General features: G+C 45.4%; 1 protein-coding gene across 1 annotated transcript in view; it reads left to right on the top strand.

The window, feature by feature from the left end:
- HUNK (hormonally up-regulated Neu-associated kinase) overlaps positions 1-26044 on the top strand; it is a 134062-nt gene that overhangs the window by 76367 nt on the left and 31651 nt on the right. Inside the window, exons 5-7 of the mRNA XM_052638295.1 lie at positions 6683-6810; positions 18548-18683; positions 25283-25445. Coding sequence (XP_052494255.1) covers positions 6683-6810; positions 18548-18683; positions 25283-25445 — 427 coding nt within the window. The remainder of the gene's footprint in view (positions 1-6682; positions 6811-18547; positions 18684-25282; positions 25446-26044) is intronic.

Here is a 26044-nt window from a genome sequence, read left to right as displayed (position 1 = left end):
ACAAGCTGTCTCAGCAATAAGCAATATTTATAGGGTCTTAATTATGAGTACTGATGAACTGATGCTTTCAAATTGTGGTGCTGGAGAAGACTCTTGACAGTCCTTGAACAACAACGAGATCAAACCAATCAATCCTAAAGGAAATCAACCCTGACTATTCATTGGAAAGACTGACGCTGAAGCTGAAGCTCCAGTACTTTGGCCACCTGATGCGAAGAACTGACTCATTGAAAGAGACCCTGATGCTGGGAAAGACTGAGGGCAGGAGGAGAAGGAGGTGACAGAGGATGAGATGGTTAGATAGCATCACTGACTTAATGGACATAAATTTGAGCAAACTCTGGGAGATAGCAGAGGTCAGAGGAGCCTGGTGTGCTGCAGTCCATGGGGTCACAGAGTCAGAATACGACTAGTGACTGAACAACACCAACATCTTGGGGAATTCCCATTATTTTCAATGGTCAGTGTTTTTGTATTTGGACCATATACGAATATCTCTAAAATAATTCACTCCTTCCCTTTAATCCATATGAATGAAATATCTCTATCTTTATCTCCAATGAATTTTGAAATTTCAGAGGCAAAAACTAAATGTTCATTCTGTTGCAGTGAACCTTTTTTTATTGTTGACTGGCTTTTCCTCAAAGTGGCATATATGCTAATTAAAAAAAAACGTGAATGCAGATATACTTTTTAGATGAAAAGAATCAAAACTAACTTGATTTTCAAAATATTACAGTGCTCTCTAGAGAACTTTGGAGAGTCTCTAAGGGTAGAGAAAAGGGGAATGGAGAGTTCTGTCTCCTGGAGATTGAGAATACAACATTTTTTTCACCAAAGCTGCTCTTGGCTCTCATGGGGCCACCTGGAGCGGGGGAAGCATTTGTGTGAAGCCCTGGTGCTTAGTTGAGTGCCCTGTACAACATATCCAGACCATCTTCCCAGGCACACTGAGTGGGAAAAATCTGTCCCAGTGCTTTCCTTTTGGGTAGACAAGTTGGCTGAGGGGCGCCGTCTTGTTTCTAGCTCTTCTATCCCTGTGTAGACCTAGGCTTTCAGGAGGAAGAGCTGGAGAATTCATTTTAGTCCCCAAAACTGTTTTGTAAAAGTACACCAGACACCACCAGCTACTTCCAGGACTCAAATCTGGAAGGATAGCATTTTGTCTCCATTCAGACTCCCTTCAAATGGAAGATGGCAGGAGAAACAGACAGAAAGAACAGCCTGATGACTTCTTTTGGGTATTTTAGAGCTTTTAACTTTTTTTTTTTTTTTTGAGCAGAGAAAGGTTCATTGCAAGGCCATACAAAGAGATGAGGTGGCTTATGCCCTAAAAAGCCTCGAGTTCCCCAAAGGGTTTTGGCAAAGCATTTTTAAAAGCTAGGCGAGGGAGGAGGGATTCCTCAGGTTACATGCACATTGACTTTTAGAAGAGAAACTTTCTTTAGCTTCAGAGATTTTTCAGTTACAAAATCCAAGACTTTTTGTTTTGGGAGCTAGCATGCACATTTAGAAGAAAAGAGGGAAGAAAGGAAAAGAGGGGGGGATAGTCTTAAAATCCACAAGAAAATAATCTTTTGCTGAACACAGACCATATAATGGAGTAGTAGTGAAATTCCTGATTTTCCAAATGGATGGATCTGTTCCCACTCTATTTTTAAGACCTTAAATTGGAGGTTGTACTGAAAGCTGATACTGAAATGTCGGAGGCTATTGCTTTTAGGCAGAGAATTATTTTTAATTTTTATAAGGCAGTTTCTTTCTTGAAGAATCACACGGAAGCAAGGCATGTCAGCTGAAGGTTCTCTCAGCTTCACTCTGGTATAATATGAGCTGCCCACCAGCCCCGTGAGAACCAGTATTCACACCCTCCCCCACACCAGAGCTCTGCCAGTTACTTTGTCTCTTGTGTCTTGTTAAAGTTGCTGGTTGACTTCTCCAGGGAGCTGAGTCCCTCTGTTTTTCCTTTCAGAGATGCCAAGTGATACCCTAGCTTTCCCTCCAGGGAGTATTTTTGTGTATTAGACTAAGTATAAGGACCACTACTTGGCTCCTAATTTTTAAAAAAAAATTATTTTCATTTACTTACTTTGCTGTGTTGGGTCTTGATTGTGTCACAAGGGCAGTAGAGTGCAGGCTAAGTAGTTGCAGCACATGAGGTCTCTAGCTGTGGCCCACAGGCTTAGTTGCCCTTTGGCCTGTGGGATCTTAGTTCCCTGACCAAGGACTGAACCCGAGTCCCCTGCATTGCACAGCAAGTTCTTAACCACTGGACCATCAGGGATGTCCCCTGGCCCCTGGTTTAATCCCAAAGATTCCACATCTACATTTCCCGGGACCTCTTCCTCTCTTCTTCCAGCTACCCTTCTGGTGCACTTTTTCTTTCTCTTTTGACATCAGAGTATTCCACCTAGTCAGTGTCTCTGGATTTGCTTGCATCCGTTGGTGACTCACCCTTATTTCTCTCTGTTTGGAAGCCTTGAATTTTATTTCTTGTTGCCCTCCTTTGGGCTTTCCTTGTGACTCAGTGGTAAAGAATCTGCTTGCAGTGCAGGAGATGTGCGTTCGATCCCTGGGTCTGGAAAATCCCCTGGAGGAAGAAATGGCAACCCATATCCAGTATTATCCCACGGACAGAGGAGCCTGGTGGGCTATGGTCCATGGGAATCCGACCAAAGAGTCGGACATGAATGAGCAACTGAGCATGCACGCGTGTCGCCCTCCTTCATCCCAACATCTCATTACTTTCTTTCAAACTCCCTGTGGTTCTTGGGGGCCCCGTGTCTGCCAGGGAGAAGCGAGAAAGCCCCTGGGCCATGTTTCAAAAGACACATCAGGAAATTCTGAACGTGTTTTGAAACTTCTACTAATTCTGTGGGATTACGGAGGTTTATACACCACATTCCACTTTTCTCCCTTGGTATTCTCACATCCTTCCGAAATGTCAAAGGGGCTAGATTTTCCTTATCCAGATATTAAACATGTATGAAAACTCTAGGGGAGGGGGATTAAGATGCTCAGTCTGGTTTCCCTTTTCAAATGTACTGTGTAGGACTATTATGTAGATTTCTGTTATTATTTGGCAATAGGGTACACATATAATTGTAGCTTTTTATCTCTTGTTTTTAAAAAGTTTTGTGATGAACCAATAGGTCACATTTATCAAGTACTAAGATTATGCCAGGCATGGCATTCAGTACTTTCTGTGGCTTAGTTCATTTGACCCTGATACGACCTGAGAGGTAGGGTCTATTATTATCCATGTTTTATAGGTAAGAGATGCTGGATAGAGAGCTGGGTCTTCTTACAGATTTATGACTGTTTTTGTTGATGATAAACTTCTCCGAAAGAAGTGGAAATCTGGGGTGAATTTGGTCAAATATTCAGTTTGTTGTTGTTGTTTAGTTGCTGAGTTGTGTCGACTCTTTGTGACCTCTTGGACTGTAGCCCTCCAAGCTCCTCTGTCCATGGCATTTTCCAGGCAAGAATACTGGAGTGGGTTGCCATTCCCTTCTCCAGGGGATCATACTGACCCAGGGATCAAACCTGAGTCTCCTGCATTGCAGGCAGGTTCTTTACCGTTTGAGCCACTAGGGAAGTCTACTATATGGATTGAGTATCAAAAAAAAACAAAAAACAAAAAAACAACCCACCTGGGGGAAAAATCATTTTGTTTGTTTAAGTGCCAGACTCTTCGGCTTTACGTATGAGGGTCAGAGCGAGAATTAATGCACACCGAGGTGAGTGGGGACAGGACTGGCTGCTCCCACAGCTGATGGGTAGGAGTTGTAGACTCTGGCTCAGTATTTGAAGCCCTTGCCCATGCATAGTGTTGCCCTGAATGGCCTGAGCTGCCTTAGGGGGTTGGAAGAGCTTGACTCTGAAGCTTTACCGGGGTCCCCAACAACAACCTTGTGGAGCGTCCCAAGGGGTTTCCATCCCCAAGAGCCATGTGTCTAAGACCCCTTTAAATGCACAAATGGTACAATTTGGAGGGCCCTCTTAGCTTTCCCTCTTTATCAGTCTCCAAGAATCCTCCAAGCAAGGATGGCTCTGCCTCCAACATACGCACAGTGCAGCAATGCATTGAAGGTTCTCAAGTGGGTTAGTTCCCCTAATCCCCTTTTCCTCTGCTGCCAGACTACCTCTCCTCCCGGCTTCCTGGCTTCTGTTATATCGCCACCATCGTCCGGCTTTCCACGCTGCGTCTTGGTGTCTCCCCTTCAAACGTCCCTATTGCTAATTTTCCTCCTCTCTCTTGCTACCTTATGCTGCCCCTCCCATTCAGAACTTAATGAACAACGTGCCTCAGTCTGCTGGTCCCCATTCTGAGCCCCTTTCACCCACTTCATGCCAGATGACTGCCCCGCCAATTATTTGGCCACAGAAGGTTTATTCACCCAACATCTAGTCTTGTCCTGAGGATGGTGTCCCACTAAGCACACACAGGGAAATGCTGCTTTTCACAGTGCTGCATATGCTTTGTTCGTTCTTACCTGCGTTTCCTTTTTTAAAATTTAAATATTTATTTAGTTATTTATTTTGGCTGTGCTGGGTAGTTGTTGCTGAGCAAGGGCTTTCTCTCATTGCTCTGGGTGGGGGCTACTCTCTAGTTGCGGTGCACAGGCTTCTCATTGCAGAAAGCAGACCCCAGGGCACTCGGGCTTCGGTGGTTGCAGCGAGTGGGTTCCATAGTTGTGGCACATCGACTTGGTTACCCTGCAGCACGTGGAATCTTCCTGGATCAGGGATCGAATTGGTGTGCTTTGCATTGCAAGGCAGATTCTTAACCACTGGGCCACCAGGGAAGCCCTTTTGTCTCCACTTCTTGGTCCACATAATTTATCCTCATAACTAGTTGGCCGAGACAGATAAACTCACACACATATACTTACCCCGAGAGGGCTCCCATCTTCAAGTACTTATTATAGTCATCTCTCTCCCTTAATTGAACTCGTCTGGGGTGCAGAGCAGCAGAGTTCAGCATTTTCTTATCCTCTCTGCACTCACTAGTTGAAACGCTTGAACTTATTTATTTGTTGATTTGCTGATTGTCTGCTTTCACCCAGTTCTAAGTCTGAGATGGCAGCTCCTTATCTGGTAACCCCCCCGGGGGCCATCCATCAATACGCTGCCTGAGACTGAGAGCCAGCCTGCGAGCATTTGAGAAGTGAATGGTGATGTATCCGTCTCCCTAACTCCACTTCGAGTTACAGAGCAAGAACTGGGTCTTAGTATATGTCTGCAATTCGAGAATGACTTCTAGCCAGAGCCTGTGGACTCTGGACCTGTCCCTCTCCAGAGCGCCGTAATTCAGAGGCACCTCAGTTGAACAGGCCCCATGGGTCTTCATTTCAATCAGTCTCATTGGATTTGTTTTGACTGGAGATCTTGTTGCCTCTTTTAAAACGCTCCCTGGGGCGCTTTTGAGCAGTCGAGACCTGTTGGCAGGCCAGGCATTTCACCCCATCAGGAAATCTCATCAAAATGGCATTAGGTTTTGCACATCAGGAAAAGAAAAATCCTCCAAGAGATGTTGCTGTTCTCTAGTTTGGTTTTGGATGTAGGTAGTGAAGCCCATTCGGAAGGCATTTTGACCACATGTGAGCTGGATGGCAGAATCTCCCAATAAAAAATGATACGAAAAATAAGAGTGGGAAAGAGATCTCCCTTCCTCCCCACCTCCAGAGGAATTTCTCTAGGTACAGGCCAAAACGGATTTCAAGAGAAGGGCGAAACACCAGTTTGGGGTGTGAGGCTTCTGTCTCCAAGGGCTGAGGAGTAGCCAAGCAGGCTAGCCAGACTGCGACTTGCCCTCCCATGGAGGGTCTTGCCATGTACTTTTTTGATCTGGCCTCCTCCGGGCTCCACCTTGTAAACACTTGAAAACCGCATCATGGCGGAACTACTTTTATTCTAGGTTCGTACTTACACAAGATTCCCCAGGCATTTTTCACATCATTTGGTCTAGACTTCCTTCCAGAAGAAAAGGACATAGTTTCCCCTCCTTATGGGGTAGCTTCTGAAGCTCTTTATTTACTTTTTAAAAGTTGATTAGTTAATTTTTTGGCTGTGCCCCACGGCCTGTGGGATCTTAGTTCCCCGACCAGGGAACAAACCCATGTCCCCTGTAGTGGAAGCGTGGAGTCTTAACAGGACCTCCAGGAAAGTCCTTGAATTTATTTTTTTAATTTTTATTTTATATTGAAAGATAGTTGATTTACAGTATTGTGATGGTTTCAGGTGTACAGCAAAGTGCTTCAGTTATTCAGATACATGGGTTCATTCTTTTCCAGATTCTTTCCCATATAGGTTATTACAGAATATTGAGTGGAGTTATGGAGTGTGTGTATGTTAATCCCAAACTCCTAAGTTATCCCGCTGCCTCTCCCTTTTGGTCACCCCACGTTTCTTTTCTAAGTCTGTCCCTGTTTTATAATAAGCTCGTTTGTGTCACCCCGACGCTCTTTAAGCCCCTGCTGTCACCAGGGTCCGAGTCTCCGCAGCTGCGCTTCCGCTCGCGCCTTCCACGCTTCCTGTCTCAGCGCAGGGCTGAGCGCTCTAGGAATGGCCGAGCAGCGCCGAGGTGGACGCGGAGGCGGCGGGACCCAGCTTCCCCACGGCCCTGCCTTCTTCCCGGGTCGTCTTCCGGTCTCACGCTCTGGTGCGTCTCTCCTTTCAGAGGTGTGAACATGTATGCCATGCTGACCGGGACCCTGCCTTTCACAGTGGAGCCGTTCAGCCTGAGGGCCTTGTACCAGAAGATGGTGGACAAAGAAATGAACCCGCTCCCCGCCCAGCTCTCCACAGGTAACGCGCCTGCCGCTCCAGGGTCCAGGGTCCTGCAGCTTTGGTGTCTGGACGACCCTGTGACTGCCTTTGTCTCTTCCTAGTATGAAAACGAAGTCTCCAGAAACGGTTGGGTTTCCCATTTCTAAGGACACACTTCCCTTCATCTCCTCTGAGTCCTTTCCTTGTCCGTTATAATCCTGCCCCCCCCCAACTTCCTCCTTCCTCCTCCTGCACACAGTACACACCTGTCAAAAGGATCGTATAGTCTCCCTTGGAAAAATAATTGCAGGCTCAGTTGCGTTAAAACTCACCATATTATAATGTTGACTCAGAAAAAAGAAGGTCGATCATCACATTGCTATTGTGTGGTTCCTTAGTCAACTCACCGTAAAGAACTATTAGTTTCATTCGAGTTTGTTCTGGGATTTGTTTAGCAATGTGAGTTTCCAAGTCTGTTCAAAAGCTTTTAAATATATATGGGTTCGGTTACTTGATTAGACTGAATCCTCAGGTGTGTTTAGGAAGTTACTCTCAAACTTGAGCTGGTTCACGTTTCAGTAAACAGTTCCTGTTAAGGTTTGGTTTCAGATCCAGGAAATGAGTGCAATTTGTTCTTTTGTTTGGTTTGCAATTCACTTCGAGTTCCCGGCCTCCGCTTGGCCTTGATGGTCATTTAATTGGCTCCTTAGAATAAACTCAGCTTCACTGAGATAAGGCATGTGGCCAAAAAAGAAAAAAAGGAGTAATTATTTGACTTCAACTTATGATACATGGTTCAAATATGGCATTTTTGTTTGACTACTATTAGTTTTTTTGGTGGTTTTTTTTTTTCGCTTGAGTTTATAAAGCATCCATGAAGCTGACCTAGAATTTATGCTTGCCAAATAGCACCCAAGCTGAAATGCATTCTTCTATAATTATCTAATTTGGCTCATTCTTTCACCTCTGCTGAGGCGTGTTGAATCTCTGGAGGCTGAAAGCAAAGCAGGCATTATGTGCTTGGAAAGATGAGTTACGTTTCTGTTGTTATAAAAGGAATAGTTCTGCACTGAGACCTGTAACTTGTGGAGTTAGAAAATATGCAAAATGTTGATCAAATTGTTTTGTGTAGGTTTTAGAGCTTGCCAGAATGTTGAAAGTGCTGCATTGGAAGCACATTCATTCATTCATATTTCACATTTACTCACTTATTCCACAAGTCGATCCTGGGCATCAACTTGGTGCTAGAGATGTTCTAGGCACCAGGAAGACAAAACAGTCTCTATCCATGTACAGCTTACATATCAGCAGAGGAGGCAAAAAATAACAGATAAACACATGTGATGTTTAGTAGTTTAAGTGTTCTAAAGAAAGTTGGAAAGGGGCTTTCCCCTGGAAACTGCAGCTCCTGAGTCCATGCACCGCAGCTCCTGAAGCCCACATGCCATCGAACCTCTGCTCCACAAGAAAGAGAGGCTTGTGCGCTGCAACTAGAGAAACGCTGTGCAGCAATGAAGACCCAGAACAGCCAAAAATAAAGAAGATAAACCAGGATACGGGGACGGAGAATAAAGATACAGTTGGGTTTTTGTTTGTTTTTTAGCCACTTAAGGTTTATAAAAAACTTCTGGTTGTGGTGTAAGTGTGGACTCATACGCAGTTGTGAGAAATTATGCAGAGATATGTTTACGCTTCACCCAGTTCCCCCCGTTGATAGGCTCTTAAATAACTGCAGTTTAGGGTTGCCACTAGGACTCGGTTAAAAGCCATTGACCTTATTCAGATGAACATGCACTTGTGTTGGCGTGTATTTAATTCTCTGCAGTGTCATCACCACATGTGCAGATTCATGTGATAATTAAGTCAAGATATGGAACAATTCCGTGACCAGAATTCCTTATCTTACCATTCTGTAGCCTCAGCCAGCTCCCTGCCTCCCACCTTGCCTAACCGCTGGCCACCACTAACCTGTTCTCCAATTCTGTAATTTTGTCTTTTCAAAAATCCAATATAGTTGTATCTCTTCTTTTCACTTAGCATAATTCCTTTGGGATCCATCCAAGTCGTTTCACACACCAAATCTTTGTTTGTTTTTTTCTTGCTGAGTAGTAGTCCATGGTATAGATTTACCATAGTGTATGTATTTACCTACAGAAGTATATTGAGTTGTTTCCAGATACTATGTATAAATCTGCTGTCAATATTTATATACAGGTTTTGTGAGAACATGTTTTCACTTGTCTGAGTGACATAGCTGGGTTGTATAATAAGTGTATAATTGGTTTTGTAAGCAACTGCTACATTTCTGTTCTGAGTGGCTGTACCATTTGCGTTCTTTCTAGCAAGGCATGAGTGATCCAGTTTCTCTGCATCCTTGCCAGCATTTGGTACTCTCACTGTTTTTAATTTTAGCCATTCTGATAGGGATATAATGATACCTCATTGTGGTAACAAGTAAGATTTAACACTTACAAATAAATGCAGTCTTTCAATGTAGTCTCTTTAAGAGTTTTATAATCATAGGGCTGCCATCTTTCAGAGTGATTTTGAAGTTCCTCTTATTGTTCAGAGCCTGTTTTGTCTAAAGTATCCCAATACAAAGAATAATAGGAGGTAGGAGGTTGTTTCTAACTTTATGCCTGGAAAAAGCAGACAGTGTTCACTTTGAATTCCAGTGAGACCCTGAAGAGTTAGAGCTGCTTCTCATTGTACTTACTAGTCAGGATGCCTAGGTTATGCTGCAGTAACAAATAGCCCCCTGATCTCAGTGGCATAAGACAACAAAGATTCTTTTCTTCTTGTTGGTTGTGCCATGTAGCATGCAGAATCTTAGCTCTCCGAGCAGGGATTGAACCTATACCCACTGCCTTGGAAGCTCGGAGTCCTAATCACTGAACAACTAGGGAATTCAACCAAGATTCATGTCTCATTCATGCTACATATCTGTGGAGAGTTGGATCAGAAGTTGATCCCTCCCTGCTCATTCTTGTCAATCAGGCTCCCAGACCAGTGGGGCAGCCACTATTTCGAATGTGTCTGATCTGAGCAGAGGGAAACAGAAATCTAGGAGGTCTGTTTTCAGCAGAGAAATCTCCCACCAACATTCCACTCATAACTTGTAACTTTCTAAAACATTTCACATGGCTTCACCCAGCTAAAGGAGCTGAGGAAATGCAATCCTACCATGTGTCTGGAAGGTGAAAAGCCAGAAATATCTGATTAAGTGGCATTACTTGTGTGAGCCACAGGCTGTGGGAGGAGGGGGTCCCTGCCATCGGCACTGGGGTGGGTCGGGCAGCGGGGCAAGGACAGGCAGACTAAAACCGCAAGGAAATCAGTTTCATTGCTTCTGAACCAACCTTGTTTTTATCCCAGTACTATTACTTAGCAGGCTAGGCTGTAGGTGCCTTCTTATTGTGACAATTCAATTTGCCTTCAAAGAAGTAAAAGTTGCACCCTGAAAATATCTTTTTTTTTTTAAGTCCGAAGAGAACAGAAGAAATATTAGAAATGTTCCAAGCAATTTTGGTATCATTGGAGTTGATATCCAGTCTCACGTAGCTCTTGCTTGGAACAGACAGTTTTGACATTGGCCTTAAACTCTGAACTGAACTTAAACTCTGTGTATGCTTTTTAGAGATCTTCGTATCTGTACAGGACCTTATAGTCTTGATTGGTCAAGCATGAACAAGCATGAAATGCATTTTTATATCTGATTTTATGATATAGGAATTTGGACATGCCCTCCGCCCCTTTTGACTTCCCTAATGGCTCAGTGGGAAAGAATCTGCCTGCGATGCAAGAGACCTGGATTCGATCCCTGGGTTGGGAAGATACCCTGGAGAAGGGCATGGCAATCCCCTCCAGTATTCTTGCTTGGAGAATCTCATGGGCAGAGGAGCCTGGTGGGACAGTCCATGGGATTGCAAAGAGTTAGACATAACTGAGCTACTAACACTTTCACTCCCCTCTTTTATTCTCTTACTATTCCGACACAGAGGGTTAAAGCCTGAGATGAGTAGATGTTTCATTTCAGTTCAGTTCAGTCGCTGAGTTGTGTCCAACTCTTTGCGACCCCATAGACTGCAGCACGCCAGGCCTCCCTGTCTGTCCATCACCAACTCTCAGAGTCCACCCAAACCCATGTCCATTGAGTCAGTGATGCCATCCCACCATCTAATCCTCTGTTGTCCCCTTCTCCTCCTGCCTTCAATCTTTCCCAGCATCTGGGTCTTTTCAAATGAGTCAGTTCCTCGCATCAGGTGGCCAAAGGATTGGAGTTTCAGCTTCAGCATCAGTCCTTCTAATGAATATTCAGGACTGATCTCCAATAGTAAGATATGTAAATATCTATCCATCTCAGGCTTTAACCTTTTGTGCCAGGTTTGTGCTATCAAGCATAGTGTTGGCACATAGTAGTTGTTCAGGGAATCTGAGTCCCTGGCCTGGCCCTTGTGTTAAAGTGTGTGGTCTGGGAAGCCAGCCCACAGACTCGTTTGGCTACTCAGCTATGAGATCTGGCCCGATCCAGTAGGGCCCAGAACTGCACCCTTGATGGTGAGGAAGCTCAGGTCATCTTCTCTGGTTTATAGAGTGAAGGACATGAGTTCTGGGGATCAGCCACTGCTTTCCATCAGCCCCCTGCTTCTCCAGCTCTTTGTTATTTGCACCCCAAGTTGACCACTTTTTCCTTCCACCATGCTGGCGCACCCTCATCTGTGGTACCATGTGACACCAGCTCGTTCACATCCCAGAATACTAGCTTCCAGCACAGGAGTGGCTGCCGTTTATTGAATGGCCATGGGTAAGTGCTTTTCATAGCGTCTTCTGTTCTCATAACAACTCTGTAAGTTAAGCTCTATTATTCCCAATTTATCAAGGAGGAAACTGAGTCCCAGCAAGATTATATAGCTTCTCCAGTTTTTTATTTACTTCCCCTTGACCCCCAAATCTGAACTTCCCTCCTGTACGGAGTTGCTTCTTTGAAAGTGAAAGTGAAAGTCACTCAGCTGTGTCTGATTCTTTGCAACCATGGACTGTATAGTCCATGGAATTCTCCAGGCCAGAATACTGGAGTGGGTAGCCTTTCCCTTCTCTAGGGGATCTTCCCAACCCAGGGATGGAACCCAGGTCTCCCACATTGCAGGCAGATTCTTTACCAGCTGAGCTATGAGGGAAGCCCAAGAATACTGGAGTGGGTAGCCTATCCTTTCTCCAGCAGATCTCCCCAACCCAGGAATCAAACTGGGGTCTCCTGCCTTGCAGGTGGATTCTTTACCAACTGAGCTATGTATAAAGGGTTGCTTTTCTATTTTTTCTTACTTTATTTTGTGTAAGATGCCCCCCCTCCCTTCCCCACTGCAGATTTGGCAGTGTTATCTATTGTCCTCATGTTTTAAGTAATATCAAAACCGAAATATCCAAATTGAGAATGTGCCATTTTATTAAGTGTCTCATTACCACATCTTTATTAATTTATATCACTCATACTTGTAATGGTCTCTCCACATCTACTGTATAACAATACGCTTTTTTTAGATGAAGTTGGAAGAATTTTTGCCAAATTTGAGCTGAAAAAGAGCACAGTGTTATTGCCCTTTGAGTCTGTTCTGCATGCTTTCCAAGAATCGTCCCTCTTCCCCACCAAGTAGTTCGAAAGCTTAAGCTGTTGGGATCTTTCCAATTCTGGCTTCCAGAGTTTCTCTTTGTGCTTGTTGGTGCTTGTACATCACAGAGTCGTGAATGCCTTTCACAGCTTCCATGTTTACCTTTTCATCACTACACCTCAAGGAAGGCATTTTGAACACATTCCAGATACTCACTTTAGATCAAGCGGGTTTTGCCCCATGAAGTCACTGAGGTGATACTAAAGGCGGGATGTTAGCATCTGCGAGGGATGTGTCAGTGCTAATTGATTTTACGTGAAAAGATGCTCAGCATCACTCATTATTAGACAGATGCAAATCAAAGCGACAATGAGGTATCCCCTCACACTGGTCAGAATGGCCATCATCAAAGAGTCTACAAATAATAAGTGCTGGAGAGCATGTGGGAAAAAAAGGAATCATCCTACACTGTTGGTAGGAATGTGAAGTGGTGCAGCCACTATGGAGAACAGTATAGAGGTTCCCTAAAAACTAAAACTAGTTATTACCATGCGTGTGTGTGTGCTGTCACTTCAGTCGTGTTGACTCTGCGACCCTCTGGACTGGAGCCCACCAGGCTGCCATGTCCATGGGATTCTCCAGGCAAGAATACTGGAGTGGGTTGCCATGCCCTCCTTCAGGAGACCTTCCCGACCCAGGGATCGAACCTACATCTCCTGGGTTGCCTGCATCGTAGGTGGTTTCTTTACCCCCACGCCACTGGGGAAGCCAGAATTACCATATGACCCATCAATCCCACTCCTGGGCATGTATCTGGAGAATACTCTAATTTGAAAAGATACATGTTTGTAGCAGTATTATTTACAATAAGCAAGACAAGGAAGCAACCTAAATGTTCATTGACAGATGACTAGATAAAGAAATTGTGGTACACACACACACACACACACACACACACACACACACCACTGGAATGCTACTTAGCCACAAAAAAGAAGGAAATAATGCCATTGCAGCAACTTGGGTAGGCCTAGAGATTATCATAAAAAGACAGCTAGAGACAAATATCATATGTTATCACTTATATGTGAAATCTAAAAAAAAAAATGATTTAAATGAATTTATTTATAAAACAGAAACAGATTCACAGACGTGGAAAACAAACTTATAGTTACCAAAGGGCAAAGGGAGGAGGGATAATTAGGAGTTTGGGATTAACAGATACACACGACTATATATAAAATAAACAAGGTCCTACTGTATAGAACAGGGAACTATAGTCATTATCTTGTAATAAACTATAATGATGAGAATCTAAAAAGAATTTATATAGATAGGGTGAAAAGGATTTCCGAGAAGCCTCAATCATCAAATAATTGTTGTTGCTGCTTTCTCCTGGGAGCTGATGGGGAAGGAGCCTCTGGTACAGGTGAGATCTCTCTCAACATCCCACGGGCTGCAATAGAACAAAGAATTTGATGGCTTTGCCTGCCTCATGGGGCTCTTTCCCAAGGCACGGGGTCTTGGAGCTCACACAAGCCAGCCCAGGCTCCAGAAAGCTGATGCTTGGAGGAAACAGGTTTTGCACCGGAGGAGTGTGTACCGTCTGTGACACGGGGCGCAGAGAGGGACCGCACCCTGGGTGGGTCATCCCTATGCCTTGCTCCGAATGGAGACCCCAAGCACTAGCTTAGAAGTGTGGGGTGGGATGTGTAGCCATGGCCCCCACAGCTTTCCAGAACAGTGGAAAATATTTTTATGCCTTTTGCTCATGAGTCATAGGGATATTCAAGACCCTCACACAGACTTCAAAGAGCTCCAAAGATGTTTTCAAAATCCTTTTTGGATACTAATGCAATATTTGCGATGTCCAAAGAAAGAAAATTCACTGGTAGAGATCTGAACTAAAATTACTTGTGCTCATCAGCGATTTGTGATGGCGCAGAGTGCTTGGTTCTGAAAATAGAACAAAAACTCACATCCAGTCTGTTCTTAGCTCTTTGGGGTAAAATCATACTCTGAAAAAGCCTGGGTTGCTGTTTAGGTGCCTTGAGGGTAAGCAACAGAGATGTCCAGTTTTCTGCTGATGGGTGGGGCTGTGTTCCCTCCCTGTAGTTTGGCAGGGGTAATGGCAACCTCCTTCAAAAGGACTTAGGCCAGTACACCGTGGCTCCTGGAACTGCTGTATTCAGTGCCCCTGACCTGCGGCAGGCCAGTGTCTTCCCATGCCTCTGCTGGAGACTCCTAGACACTCACAGGTAACTCTGGCTCAGTCTCTTTTGGGGTCACTGCTCCTTTCTCCTGGGTCCTGGTGTGCACAGGGTTTTGTTTGTGCCTTCTAAGAGTCTGTTTCCCTAGTCCTGTGGAAGTTCTGTAATCAAATCCCACTGGCTGTCAAGTCAAATTCCCTGGGGGTTCTCAGTCTCTTTGCCAGATCCCCAGGTTGGGAAGTCTGCTGTGGACCCTAGAACTTTTGCAGCAGTGAGAGAACTTCTTTGGGATAACTGTTCTCCAGTTTGTGGGTTGTCTGGTTGGCAGCTCTATGGTGGGGCTGATGGCGATCTCCTCCAAGAGGACTTGGCCATATGCTGCACCTCCAAGGCCTGCTGCAGCCAGAGCCCCTGTCCCCATGGCAGGCCACTGCTGACCCATGCCTGCACAGGAGACATGCAAACACTCAAAGGCAGGTCTGGCCCAGTCTCTTGTGGAGTCTCTGGGTCCTGGTGCGCACAAGCTTTTGTTTGAGCCCCCTTAATATCTCTGGTGGCTATGGGGTTTAACTCTAAACACTATTTCACCCCTCCTACTGTCTTGTTGGAGCTTCTCCTTTGCCCTTGGATGTGGGATATCTTTTTTTGGTGGGATCCAACAATCTCCTGTCGATGACAGTACTGATCAAGAAGACAGCAGAGAAGTACTTGTAGAAAATTCTTCGTGAAATGGGAATACCAGATCACCTTACCTGCCTCCTGAGAAACTGTATGAAGGTCAAGAAGCAACAGTTAGAACTGGACATGGAACAACAGACTAGTTCCAAATTGGGAAAGGAATACATCTGTATATTGTCACCCTGCTTACTTAACTTATATGCAGAGTACATAATGAGAAATGCTGGGCTGGATGAAGCACAAGCTGAAATCAAGATTGCCAGGAGAAATGTCTGTAACCTCAGATATGCAGATGACACCACCCTTATGGCAGAAAGTGAAGAGGAACTAAAAAGCCTCTTGATGAAAGTGAAAGAGGAGAGTGAAAAAGTTGGCTTAAAACTCAGCATTCAAAAAACTAAGATCATGACATCTGGTCCCATCTCTTCATGGCAAACAGATGGAGAAACAATGGAAACAGTGAGAGACTTTATTTTGGGGGTCTCCAAAATCACTGCAGATGGTGACTGCAGCTATGAAATTAAAAGACGCTTACTCCTTGGAAGAAAAGTTATGACCAACCTAGACAGCATACTAAAAAGCAGAGGCATTACTTTGGCAACAAAGGTCCATCTAGTCAAAGCTATGGTTTATCCATTAGTCATGTATGGGTGTAAGAGTTGGACCATAAAGAAGGCTGAGCACTAAAGAATTGATGCTTTTGAGCTGTGATGTTGGAGAAGACTCTTTAGAATCCCTTGGACTGCAAGGAGATCCAGCCTGTCAGTCCTAAAGGAGATCAGTCCTGAATATTCATTGGAAGGGCTGATGCTGAAGCTCCAGTACTTTTGCCACCTGATGCGAAGACTGACTCATTGGAAAAGACCCTGATGCCGGGAAAGATTGAGGGCAGGAGGAGATGACAAGGGATTGATGACAAGATGACAAGAAGAGACAAGAAGATGACACAGAGGACAAGATGGTTGAATGGCATCACTGACTCGATGGACGTGAGTTTCGTGATGGACAGGGAGGCCCGGCGTGCTGCAGTCTATGGGGATGCAAAGAGTTGGACACAACTGAGCAACTGAACAATGACAACAGCAGAGATGTCTCAGAAACATCATTAACTGAAGAGTCTCCTGGTTTCAACTCATTATGCTCACAGTCTTTTTTTCTTTGACCAATAGATGCCCCGATTAAGCATCCAAATGACCTTACAATATAGGGAAGTGGAGAGAAGGGAGGTAGAGGTTCCAACAAGAGAAACCCCTCTTTTACAGCCCCATTTGCTCTTCAGAGCACTGAAGAACATTGTAGAAAAGTTGTATTTGGAGATCCAGCTATAAAACTTAGAATATTAAATACCTCTCATGTCTGCATTGTCATCTACACATATATTTTTACCCATTGCATTCTCAAAAGGAAATGGCCTTCCAGTAGCCTCATCCACTGCTTGGAAACCTTCGTGGAAGGGTTACCTGGTGGCCTGACCTAGCAAAAGTTTTTTCTTTGGGGTTGGTTCTGGCATCAGAGTTAGCCCCTCTTGACAGCTTCATTTTTACCTTGCAAAGATGGTTGACCATAATACCCATCATTCTTCAAAGGACAGTTTTAAAATGACAACTGAAGCCTGTGAGAAAGTGACAGTTTTTATGACTTTTCTTTGAAAGGTTAGATTATCCTGTTGCTATTGTTCAGTCGCCAAGTCATGTCCAACTTTTTTGCAGCCCCTTGGACTGCAGCACGCCAGGCTCCTCTGTCCTTGACTTATCTCTCGGAGCTAGCTCAAATTCATGTTCATTGAATCAGTGATGCCATCCAATCATCTCATCCTCCGTCACACCCTTCTTCTGCCCTCAATCTTTGCCAGCATCAGGGTCTTTTTCAATGAGTTGGCTCTTCACATCAAGTGGCCTAAGTATTGGAGCTTCAGTTTCAGCATCAGTTCTTCTAATGAGTATTCAGGGTTGATTTCCTGTAAGATTGATTGGTTTGATCTCCTTGCTTTCCAAGGAACTCTCAAGAGTCTTCTCCAACACCACAGTTTGAAAACATCAATTCTTTAGTGCCCTGCATTCTTGATGGTCCATTTCTCATATTTGTACATGACTACTGGAAAGACAATAGCCTTAACTATATGGATTATCTTAGGAAACTAAAAAATAGCTTTAGAGAAAAAGATTGAAAAAGTTTGGTGACCAAGCAAATTAAGATTCGTTTCCACAAAGTTTTATTTGGTATATTGGAAATGGGATATCATGTACAAAGTTCCATAAAAGAATATTTTTTCTATTGCAAGGGTACTATCACAGTGCTTTATAAAATGAGTATACATAAGAAAACATCCTGGTCCCCAAACTCAAGCGAGAGAGAGCATCTTCATTTTCAGGGAATCCCTGGCAGTCTTTGTCCATATGAGGACCTGCATATTCTCATGCTCAACAGTTTTGGAGCCTGTGACCTTCACGTGCATTGTAAACATTTTCTTCAGTGTTGTATTCTTGTCTCCATTGAAATAATCTTAAAGGATGCATGTGTAGCACAGGGAACTCTACTCAGTATTTTGCAATCATCTATAAGGGAAATGAATCTGGAAAAGAATCTGAGTCTTGGTTGTGGCATGCGTGATCTTTTAGTTGTGGCATGTGGGATCTACTTCCTTGACAAGGGATTGAACCCAGGCCGTCTGCATTGGGAGAGCACAGAGTCTTAGTTGCTGGACTGCCAGGGAATTCCATATAAATATATATATATATATATGGTGGTGTAGACGCTAAGTCATGTCCAACTCTTTGTGACCCCATGGACTGTAGCCCACTGGGCTCCTTGGTCCATGGGATTCTCCAGGCAGGAGTACTGGAATGGGTTGCCATGCCCTCCTCCAGGAGATCTTCCTGACCCAGGGGTCGAACCTGCATCTCTCACATCTCCTGCATTGGCAGGTGGGTTCTTTACCACTAGTGCCACCTGAAAGGCCTATGTATAAATTCCTTAAAACCCACCTTGAGATCCAGCGTTGTCCTTTTACATTCGTCCATTCCTCTTTGGCTCACCTTTAGTGGTGAACCGCGAGAGAAACCACAGGGGGTTTGGGGAAGTACGGTGTGTGGGGAGACTCACACCAGTTCATGCTTTACCATGTTCCAGATACCGCCTTGGACAGATACCTTATACTCTGGGTGGGTGGCCCCCCAAGATCCAGAAAATAGATGAGCCGTGGCCTGGCAGGTATGGTGGGTCACCTGCCTCTGTCTGCCTTCAGCCTGTAACACGTGTGACGTTTGCCCAATGTCTTCACAGGAGCCGTGAACTTCCTGCGTTCTCTCCTGGAACCAGATCCTGTGAAGAGGCCCAACATTCAGCAGGCGCTGGCGAATCGCTGGCTGAATGAGAATTACGTGGGAAAAGTGCCGTGTAACATCACCTATCCCAACAGGTACTAAGTGCACGCAGAGGGACCCCTCCTCAGGCGAGATGGGGCCTGTCTTACAAGCCCTGAATAGTTGTGGAGAGGATGCTCTGTGTGACTCAGGGAAAGCTACATCTTCTCTTGGCTGCCCTGCCCCTCTCTGCACCCACAGGTCTGCATGTGGGGCTCCCCTCCATGCACCAGGAGAAGTGTAGGCAGGGCCATCCCACATGGTTGTGCAGAGTGCACCCTTCAGGGGGCACCTGCCAGAGGGTACGTGGGGGCTGAAGTCCAGGCTACTCTCCCCTCCTCAAACCTGCTGCTGAAGGCCTGTGTCTTTCTTGAGCAGCACCTCTTTCTAATTCACACGAGGGACTGTTTAGACGAGCTAAGGCCTGCGTGAGCAAGTGAGTGTGTGTGTGTGTGTGTGTCTGAGTATGCTTGTTTGTGGGTGTCTGTGTGTGAGTGTATGTGTTTCAGTATGTGAATCTGTGTTTGAGTGTGTGAGGATAAGTGAGTATGTGTGTCTGTTGGAGGGTCTGTGTATCTGTTTGAGTGTGTGTGTGTCTGAGTATGCCTCTTTGTGTGTGTGAGTGTATGTGTTTCAGTGTGTGAATCTGTGAGTGTGTGAGGGTATGTGAGTGTGTATGTGTGTCTGTTGGAGTGTCTGTGAGTGTAACTGTGTGTGTGTGTCTGAGTATGCCTGGTTGTGGATGTCTGTGTCTGTATGTGTTTCAGTGTGTGAATCTGTGTTGAGTGTGTGAGGGTATGTGTGTATGTGTGTCTGTTGGAGGGCCTGTTTGTGTATCTGTTTGAGTGTGTGTGTGTCTGAGTATGCCTGTTTGTGTGTGTGAGTGTATGTGTTTCAGTGTGTGAATCTGTGTTGAGTGTGTGAGGGTATGTGAGTATGCATGTGTCTGTTGGAGTGTCTGTGAGTGTATCTGTTTGAGAGTGTGTACGAGTGTGTGTGTGTGTCCACTCAAGAGCTGTCCTGCCAGCATCGGCTGGAATCCAGTGGAATTGCCCCCGTCCCTTCAAAATGACCCACAGGCTCCTCTTCTGCCACCTCTTTGCTCTGATGTTTGTTTCAGCCCCGAGTCCCTGCTCTGAAATGTTGGGGGCAGGAAGAAAGGCAGGAAAGGCTTCAGCCCGTGTTTCCCTGTGCCATTTGCTCGAGAAGGAGTCCACGAGGAAGCTTCCAGGCAGGAGCCCACAGTATGGAAACACGGAGGGACACCTTGTGATGGCCCACGTGTCCCCCAGTGGGGGTATCGACTACAGACTTGTAAACAAGTACAGGAAAATCCTGGCTTCCCTGGTGGCTCAGATAGTCAAGAATCCGTCTGCAATGCCAGAGACCCGGATTTGATCCCTGGGTCGGGAAGATCCTCTGGAGAAGGGAATGGCTACCCACTTCGGAATTCTTTTCCTGGAGAACCCCATGGACAGAGGAGCCTGGAGGGCGACATGGGGTGGCAAAGGGTCACACAGGAAAATACTTCCTTGCACTTTTCCCCTACTTGTTTGACATACTGCTCACTAGTCTGAGTTAGGGGAATAAGGACCCTCCCCTTGGTGACTTTATTTTGTAAAAAAAATTTTTTAAGATTTTTTTTTTTTTAATGTGGACCATTATTTTTTAAAGTCTTTAATGAATTTGCTACAATACTGCTTCTGGGCTATGTTTTGGGTTTTTCTTGGCTGAGGCATGTGGGATCCCATCTCCTTGACCAGGGATGGAACCTGCACCCCCTGCCTTGGAAGGCGTAGCCCCAACCACTGGACCACCAGGGAAGGCCCCCACCCTTTGGTAACTTTATAGCAAACGTGAAGACCCCAGGGGTCAAATACCTTCCAGGACTGAGACCCACCTAGAGTCCTTCCTTCAGACCTAGAGGGGCCTGCACATTCTAGATCTGAAGCCCAGGTGACGATGCGGGGGCCACTGAAGAAGGGGGACTCATAGACCAGTGACAGGGCAGGGAAGGGGGTGACGTCCGCCCAGGACGGTCTGGAAACAGGCCCCGAGCCCTATGAAAGCTGCAGCACCAGCTTCTCCAAACAAGAGGGGCAGGCAGAGCTCCTTCCTGGGGAGGAGGTTCTGAGGGGCTTCTGAGGGTGTGAGTGGACAGTGCTGGGACCTGCAACCTGGCTCCTGGGTCCCACTGACACTTGCTTTGGCCAGAGAGAGCTGCCATCTAGAATTCTAGCCTTTGACTCATGAGAGGTAATTTAAACAAAGTCTAGGGGACTTGGGTTACCAAGGGAACCTGGAAACAGACTGCTGGTTTCCAGCGCTGGCTCAATGTGGGCTAGTACCTGAAATAGACACCAGAAATATTAGCCCAATGTGAGATGGAAAGCAAAGCCAAGGGGCCGAGCCTCATTACCAGGCTCACGCTGCCTGGCAGTACACAGCTATGCTCTCTATAAGGGAGCAGGCACTGGTGGCGGCCAAATGAGTCATTAACCTAATGTAATCACCATCTAAATGAGCAGACTCAACCCCCTCAGTGCAGCAGGTGTTGAAAGGCGTGAAGCAGCTATTATAGACACAGCCCTCCCTCCTTGCCGGTTGCATCTTCATTCAGAGATTCATGCCTGGCTCATTTTGTCACTTCTCCACGGGTTATAAACAGCCTTTTGTAGATTAAATCTTAAATTCTAGTTACCTGTACTGGCTCTGCCAGTTTGGTCCTTTTTGCATTTGGACTTGGTCAGAGGCATAAAGGCTGTTCAAGATCTAGTTGGGTAGATTGTAAAAATGATTGAGAACTTGCATATGAAGGAAAGCAGCAGCTCACTGCCTTCTCTTTAGGTAAGGCTCATTACTCATTTAATGAGGCAAATCAATGTCCAATTTTTCGAGGCAAACCAATGTCCCATTTTTAAAGTAATGAAACCAGAAATCTAAACTATTAGAAAAGACACATCTTCCTTAGTCTTTATTTTGAAAAAGATAGAATGCAAAAAAAAAAAAGTGCCCTTGATAATTATTTTTCTGAATTTGCCAGGACACAGATTAACAAAAACATGCAACTGGAGAAAGGAATATTTTCTTTTTGAAGTCTATTTTATAGCTTCTCAACGTATGTAGCCCCAGATTTAATTATTTTAGATGTTGTCAGTGTTTTACGGTTGGGAAAGAGAGAAAATAAAGGTCTCATGTTTTTTATCACTGTTCTGTAAAGCCTTCTGTTAATTCATTCAAGCCTCTGAGTTGACCTGCAAGAGGCAAGAAGAAAATATCTTTAAAAGGAAACTTCTTATAATAAGTTCATGCCAGTCAGTTACAGCTGTCTGCTGTATACCAGGCTCACCTCTCTGTTCCGGCAGCAGACATTTTTTTCTAGAGCAGATCTTGGCTGCCTCCTCCATCACCCTGCCTGGGACTGTCTCCCACACCTGAGGTTAGCTCTGGAGATGGATGGGAGGGAAAGCAGGTCATTGGTAACAAAGGACAGAATTAGACCAAACTGGAATGAAATTGAATTTAATGCATATTGACTCAAAATTGTACCTCGTATTCTAAGAACACTTTAAAAATGTTGTTTATATCATCAAAACTTGCAGAGGTAATACAAATTCAACAACTGGTACAAGTATGGTTGGTGGTGGTTGAGTTGCTAAGTCGTGTCCGACTGTTTGTGACCCCATGGACTATATATAGCTTGCCAGGTTCCTCTGCCCATGGGATTCTTCAGGCACTCAATATATACATTGCATATTGAAAACGTTCAAAATATTGCTGTTAGTCAAGGGCCAGTCCACAGTCTATGTTTGGCAGAGCTCACCTGTTTTTGAAGACAGTGGGTAGGAAGGGCAGAGACTGCTCACTTTTCTCCTCTCTCCTCTGACTCCAGCCCCATCCTGGTGGCATCGCACACCCAGAGCACACTCCCTTCCAGGACCTGCTCCAGGTAGAGGGTGGAGACATCCAAACGGCAGCCATGGATGATTGGCTGGGGTGGAGTCACAAAAATCATGATCTGATTGGCTGCAGGAGTGGCCATGAGGCTGTGGTCTGATTGGCCAACATAAAAGAGCAGTGATCTCATTGGCCAGGAGTGGGGTCAAGTAGGCGTGGTTTCATTGATCAAGGGCATGGCCAGGGGCACGTGGATATTACCAGGTAGTTTCAAACAGTTGTCTTTTCTGTGTTAAGTGCTTTGGCAACCTTCAAGTAATCATATCCTTTTAAAACAAGTGTTATTATTTTTAACTATTAATCATAGCAAGCCTACCCCAAACGGTTTCTAGAATTTGAGGTTTTTGTAGCCAACAGGAGTGAGGAAGGCAGATTTTGTGGTTTCTCGGACACCTTTTGTTTGGGTGGCACTTAGCCAGACCTAGGGGAGGGAGAGCTAACCTAGTTACCATGGCCAACAGACCCAGGTCTGCCCTTGCTGCCCCTGTGAGCTTGGCAAGTCGGTCTCTTCTTCTGCACCACTATGGGGTTGTACCTGTGGTTTTTCCTAGTGTCATGGTTCAGAGGTTCCACCAAAAATGTCTCCAGACTCTTTGGCGGGGCTACAGAGCTTTCTAGCCAGATGTGCCTGCTTTCTGCTCACAGACTACTGTCCTTGCCTCTCTCTTCAGGAATGTAGAATGTTGTATCTGATGACACACCTCCACTACCAACACATATATTCCCTATGCCCTTCTCCTACATTCACGTTCTACATCGCTGCTACTTCTTGCCAGTGTGCCCCTGGACAAGTTACTTTCCTGCTGCGGGCCTCAGTTTCTTCATCTGTTGAATGGGGATAATAATGGTTTATTGTTGTTGTTATTTAGTTGCTAAGTCATGACCAACTCTTTGCAACTGCATGGAATGTAGCCCGCCAGGCTCCTCTGTCCATGGGATTTTCCAGGCAAGGATACTGGAGTGGGCTGTCATTTCTTTCTCCAGGGGATCTCTGCAACCCAAGGACTGAACCCACGTCTCCTGCATTGGCAGGTGGTTTCTCTATCACTGAGCCACCAGGGAAGCTCTGGGACCCTCGTAAGACTATTGTGAAGAATAAATGGATTTATTTTCTCTCTTCCCCATTGCCATGTAAACTCCATGAAGCAGGGGCTTGAATGACCAAATAAGGAGATAAATACTCACCTGGCATTCATTTTAGGGGCATTTTATCCCAAGGGAGTTTATCTTCATATCACTCTTGAATAGAAGTTTTAACCTGTCCTCTGAGAGCATCCAACTTCACAGCTGAGTCCCAGATCCCCTCTTTGTGAACTTGTGAGCTCACATTGTTCCTTTAAACATGGTCTGGGCTGACTCCTGAATACCCTTCTTTCCCAACCCAACATCCACTCAAGCTACATGGGCTCTACCCATTTCAATAAATACATTTTAAGGAAAAAAAAAATGTCAGATTGTAAAGAAATTTGGGATGAATAGGGAAATTGGAATATAGTCTAGATATCAGAGAATATTAAGAGATTTCTAAAACTTTGGGGATATTTTGAAGGTATTATGATCCTGCAGGAGATGTCATTCGTTTTTAAAGATGCATCCTGAGGTGTTTAGGGAAAAAATGTTTGTGATTTGAAATACTTTAGTAAAGGAAGAAAGAGGGAAGCAAAGGGAAGAAGGAAGGACAGGAGAAAGAAAAAGAAAACAGAAAGGAAGAAAGAAAGAAAGGCAAAGTGCTAACAATTAGTTCAACCAGGTACTCAGTTCAGTTCAGTTCAGTCCCTCAGTCGTGTCCAACTCTTTGCAACCCCGTGAATCACAGCACACCAGGCCTCCCTGTTCATCACCAACTGCCAGAGTCTACCCAAACCCATGTCCATTGAGTCGGTGATGCCATCCAACCATCTCATCCTCTGTCGTCCCCTTCTCCTCCCGCCTTTAATCCTTCACAGCATCAAGGTCTTTTCCAATGAGTCAGCTCTTTGCATCAGGTGGCCAAAGTATTGGAGTTTCAGCTTCAGCATCAGCCCGTCCAATGAACACTCAGGACTGATCTCCTTTAGGATGGACTGGTTGGATCTCCTTGCAGTCCAAGGGACTCTCAAGAGTCTTCTCCAACACCGCAGTTGAAAAGCATCAATTCTTCGGTGCTCAGTTTTCTTCACAGTCCAACTCTCACATCCGTACATGACCACTGGGAAAACCATAGCCTTGACTAGAAGGACCTTTGTTGACAAAGTAATGTCTTATTGGGTATACACATAGGGTAATACCCAGATGGCACTAATGGTACAGAACCGCCTGCCAATGCAGGAGACACAAGAGTCGCGGGTTCAGTCCCTGGGTCGGGAAGATCCCTGGAGGAGGGCATGGCACCCCACTCTGGTATTCTTTCCTTGGAGAATCCCATGGACAGAGGAGCCTGGCAGGCTACAGTCCGTAGGCTCGCATAGTCAGCCACAAGTGAAGCAACTTAGCATGTACACATAGGGTAATTAGACTATTCCCTTTCTTTTGTTGTGTATGTTAACGGTTCATAATAAGTCAAGTGAATGAATGAGTGGACTGACTGTGCAGGAAGGAGCCCTTGTGGGAGGGGGTGTTTGAGAGTGGGAGGGGGTTTCTGTGCTGCCATGCTTGTGAGCATCACTAAGGGGGCCCCGGAGCCTCACAGTGACTGGTTCTCTGTCCCTCTGTCGAGCAGGATTTCCCTGGAAGACCTGAGCCCCAGCGTGGTGCTGCACATGACCGAGAAGCTGGGCTACAAGAACAGCGATGTGATCAACACCGTGCTCTCCAACCGCGCCTGCCACATCCTCGCCATCTACTTCCTCCTAAACAAGAAGCTCGAGCGCTACTTGTCAGGGGTGAGTGGGGCCCCATACTGGTTTTCTCAGTTCTTTATGGAAAAAAAAAAAAAGAGAGAGAGAGAGCTCTGAAACCTGGAGTGTTTCCCAATGGCCGACACTTGATCTGAGCTGTTAATTGAAACTCATGTGAGGTTGAGTTTCCTGAACGTGGGAGAAAAGAGGAGCAAAAACTGCTTCTCGGGGAGCACTTTTTATCTGAGGTGTTTTTAAAACATTCTCCCACAGAGCTAAGCTCTGGGCCGACTCGCGAGAGACTCAAGCTTCTTTTCCCTTCAGCTTCTTATTGCCTTTTTTGCTCCTGTTTCTCTTGGCTCCTTGGGGTCCCCACTTAGGGGCACTGGGGCTTGTGTGGTCATAAAAACTGGGGAGCAGAGCCCCTCAAACATTCACCTCTAAAGCAGGGTAGATGAGAAAGCCACTCTTTACATTGACTTCTCTAGAAAACAAGAGTGAAATCGACCACAGCTTCTTCACCTAGTCTGGGCACCAGGCGTCCTGTGTCACAGGTGAGGGAGGTGCAGCTGGGAGTCTGTGCTGAACCGTGGTGCCCTCATGCTTTGGTCACATGTATGCTTCTGCCGCCTGCAGTTTATAAG

The sequence above is a fragment of the Budorcas taxicolor genome, chromosome 1, assembly GCF_023091745.1.
Source record: "Budorcas taxicolor isolate Tak-1 chromosome 1, Takin1.1, whole genome shotgun sequence".
NCBI classification, from domain to species: domain Eukaryota; kingdom Metazoa; phylum Chordata; class Mammalia; order Artiodactyla; family Bovidae; genus Budorcas; species Budorcas taxicolor.
Note: the sequence above shows the minus strand (reverse complement) of the source record. Positions and strands in the feature narration are given on the sequence as shown.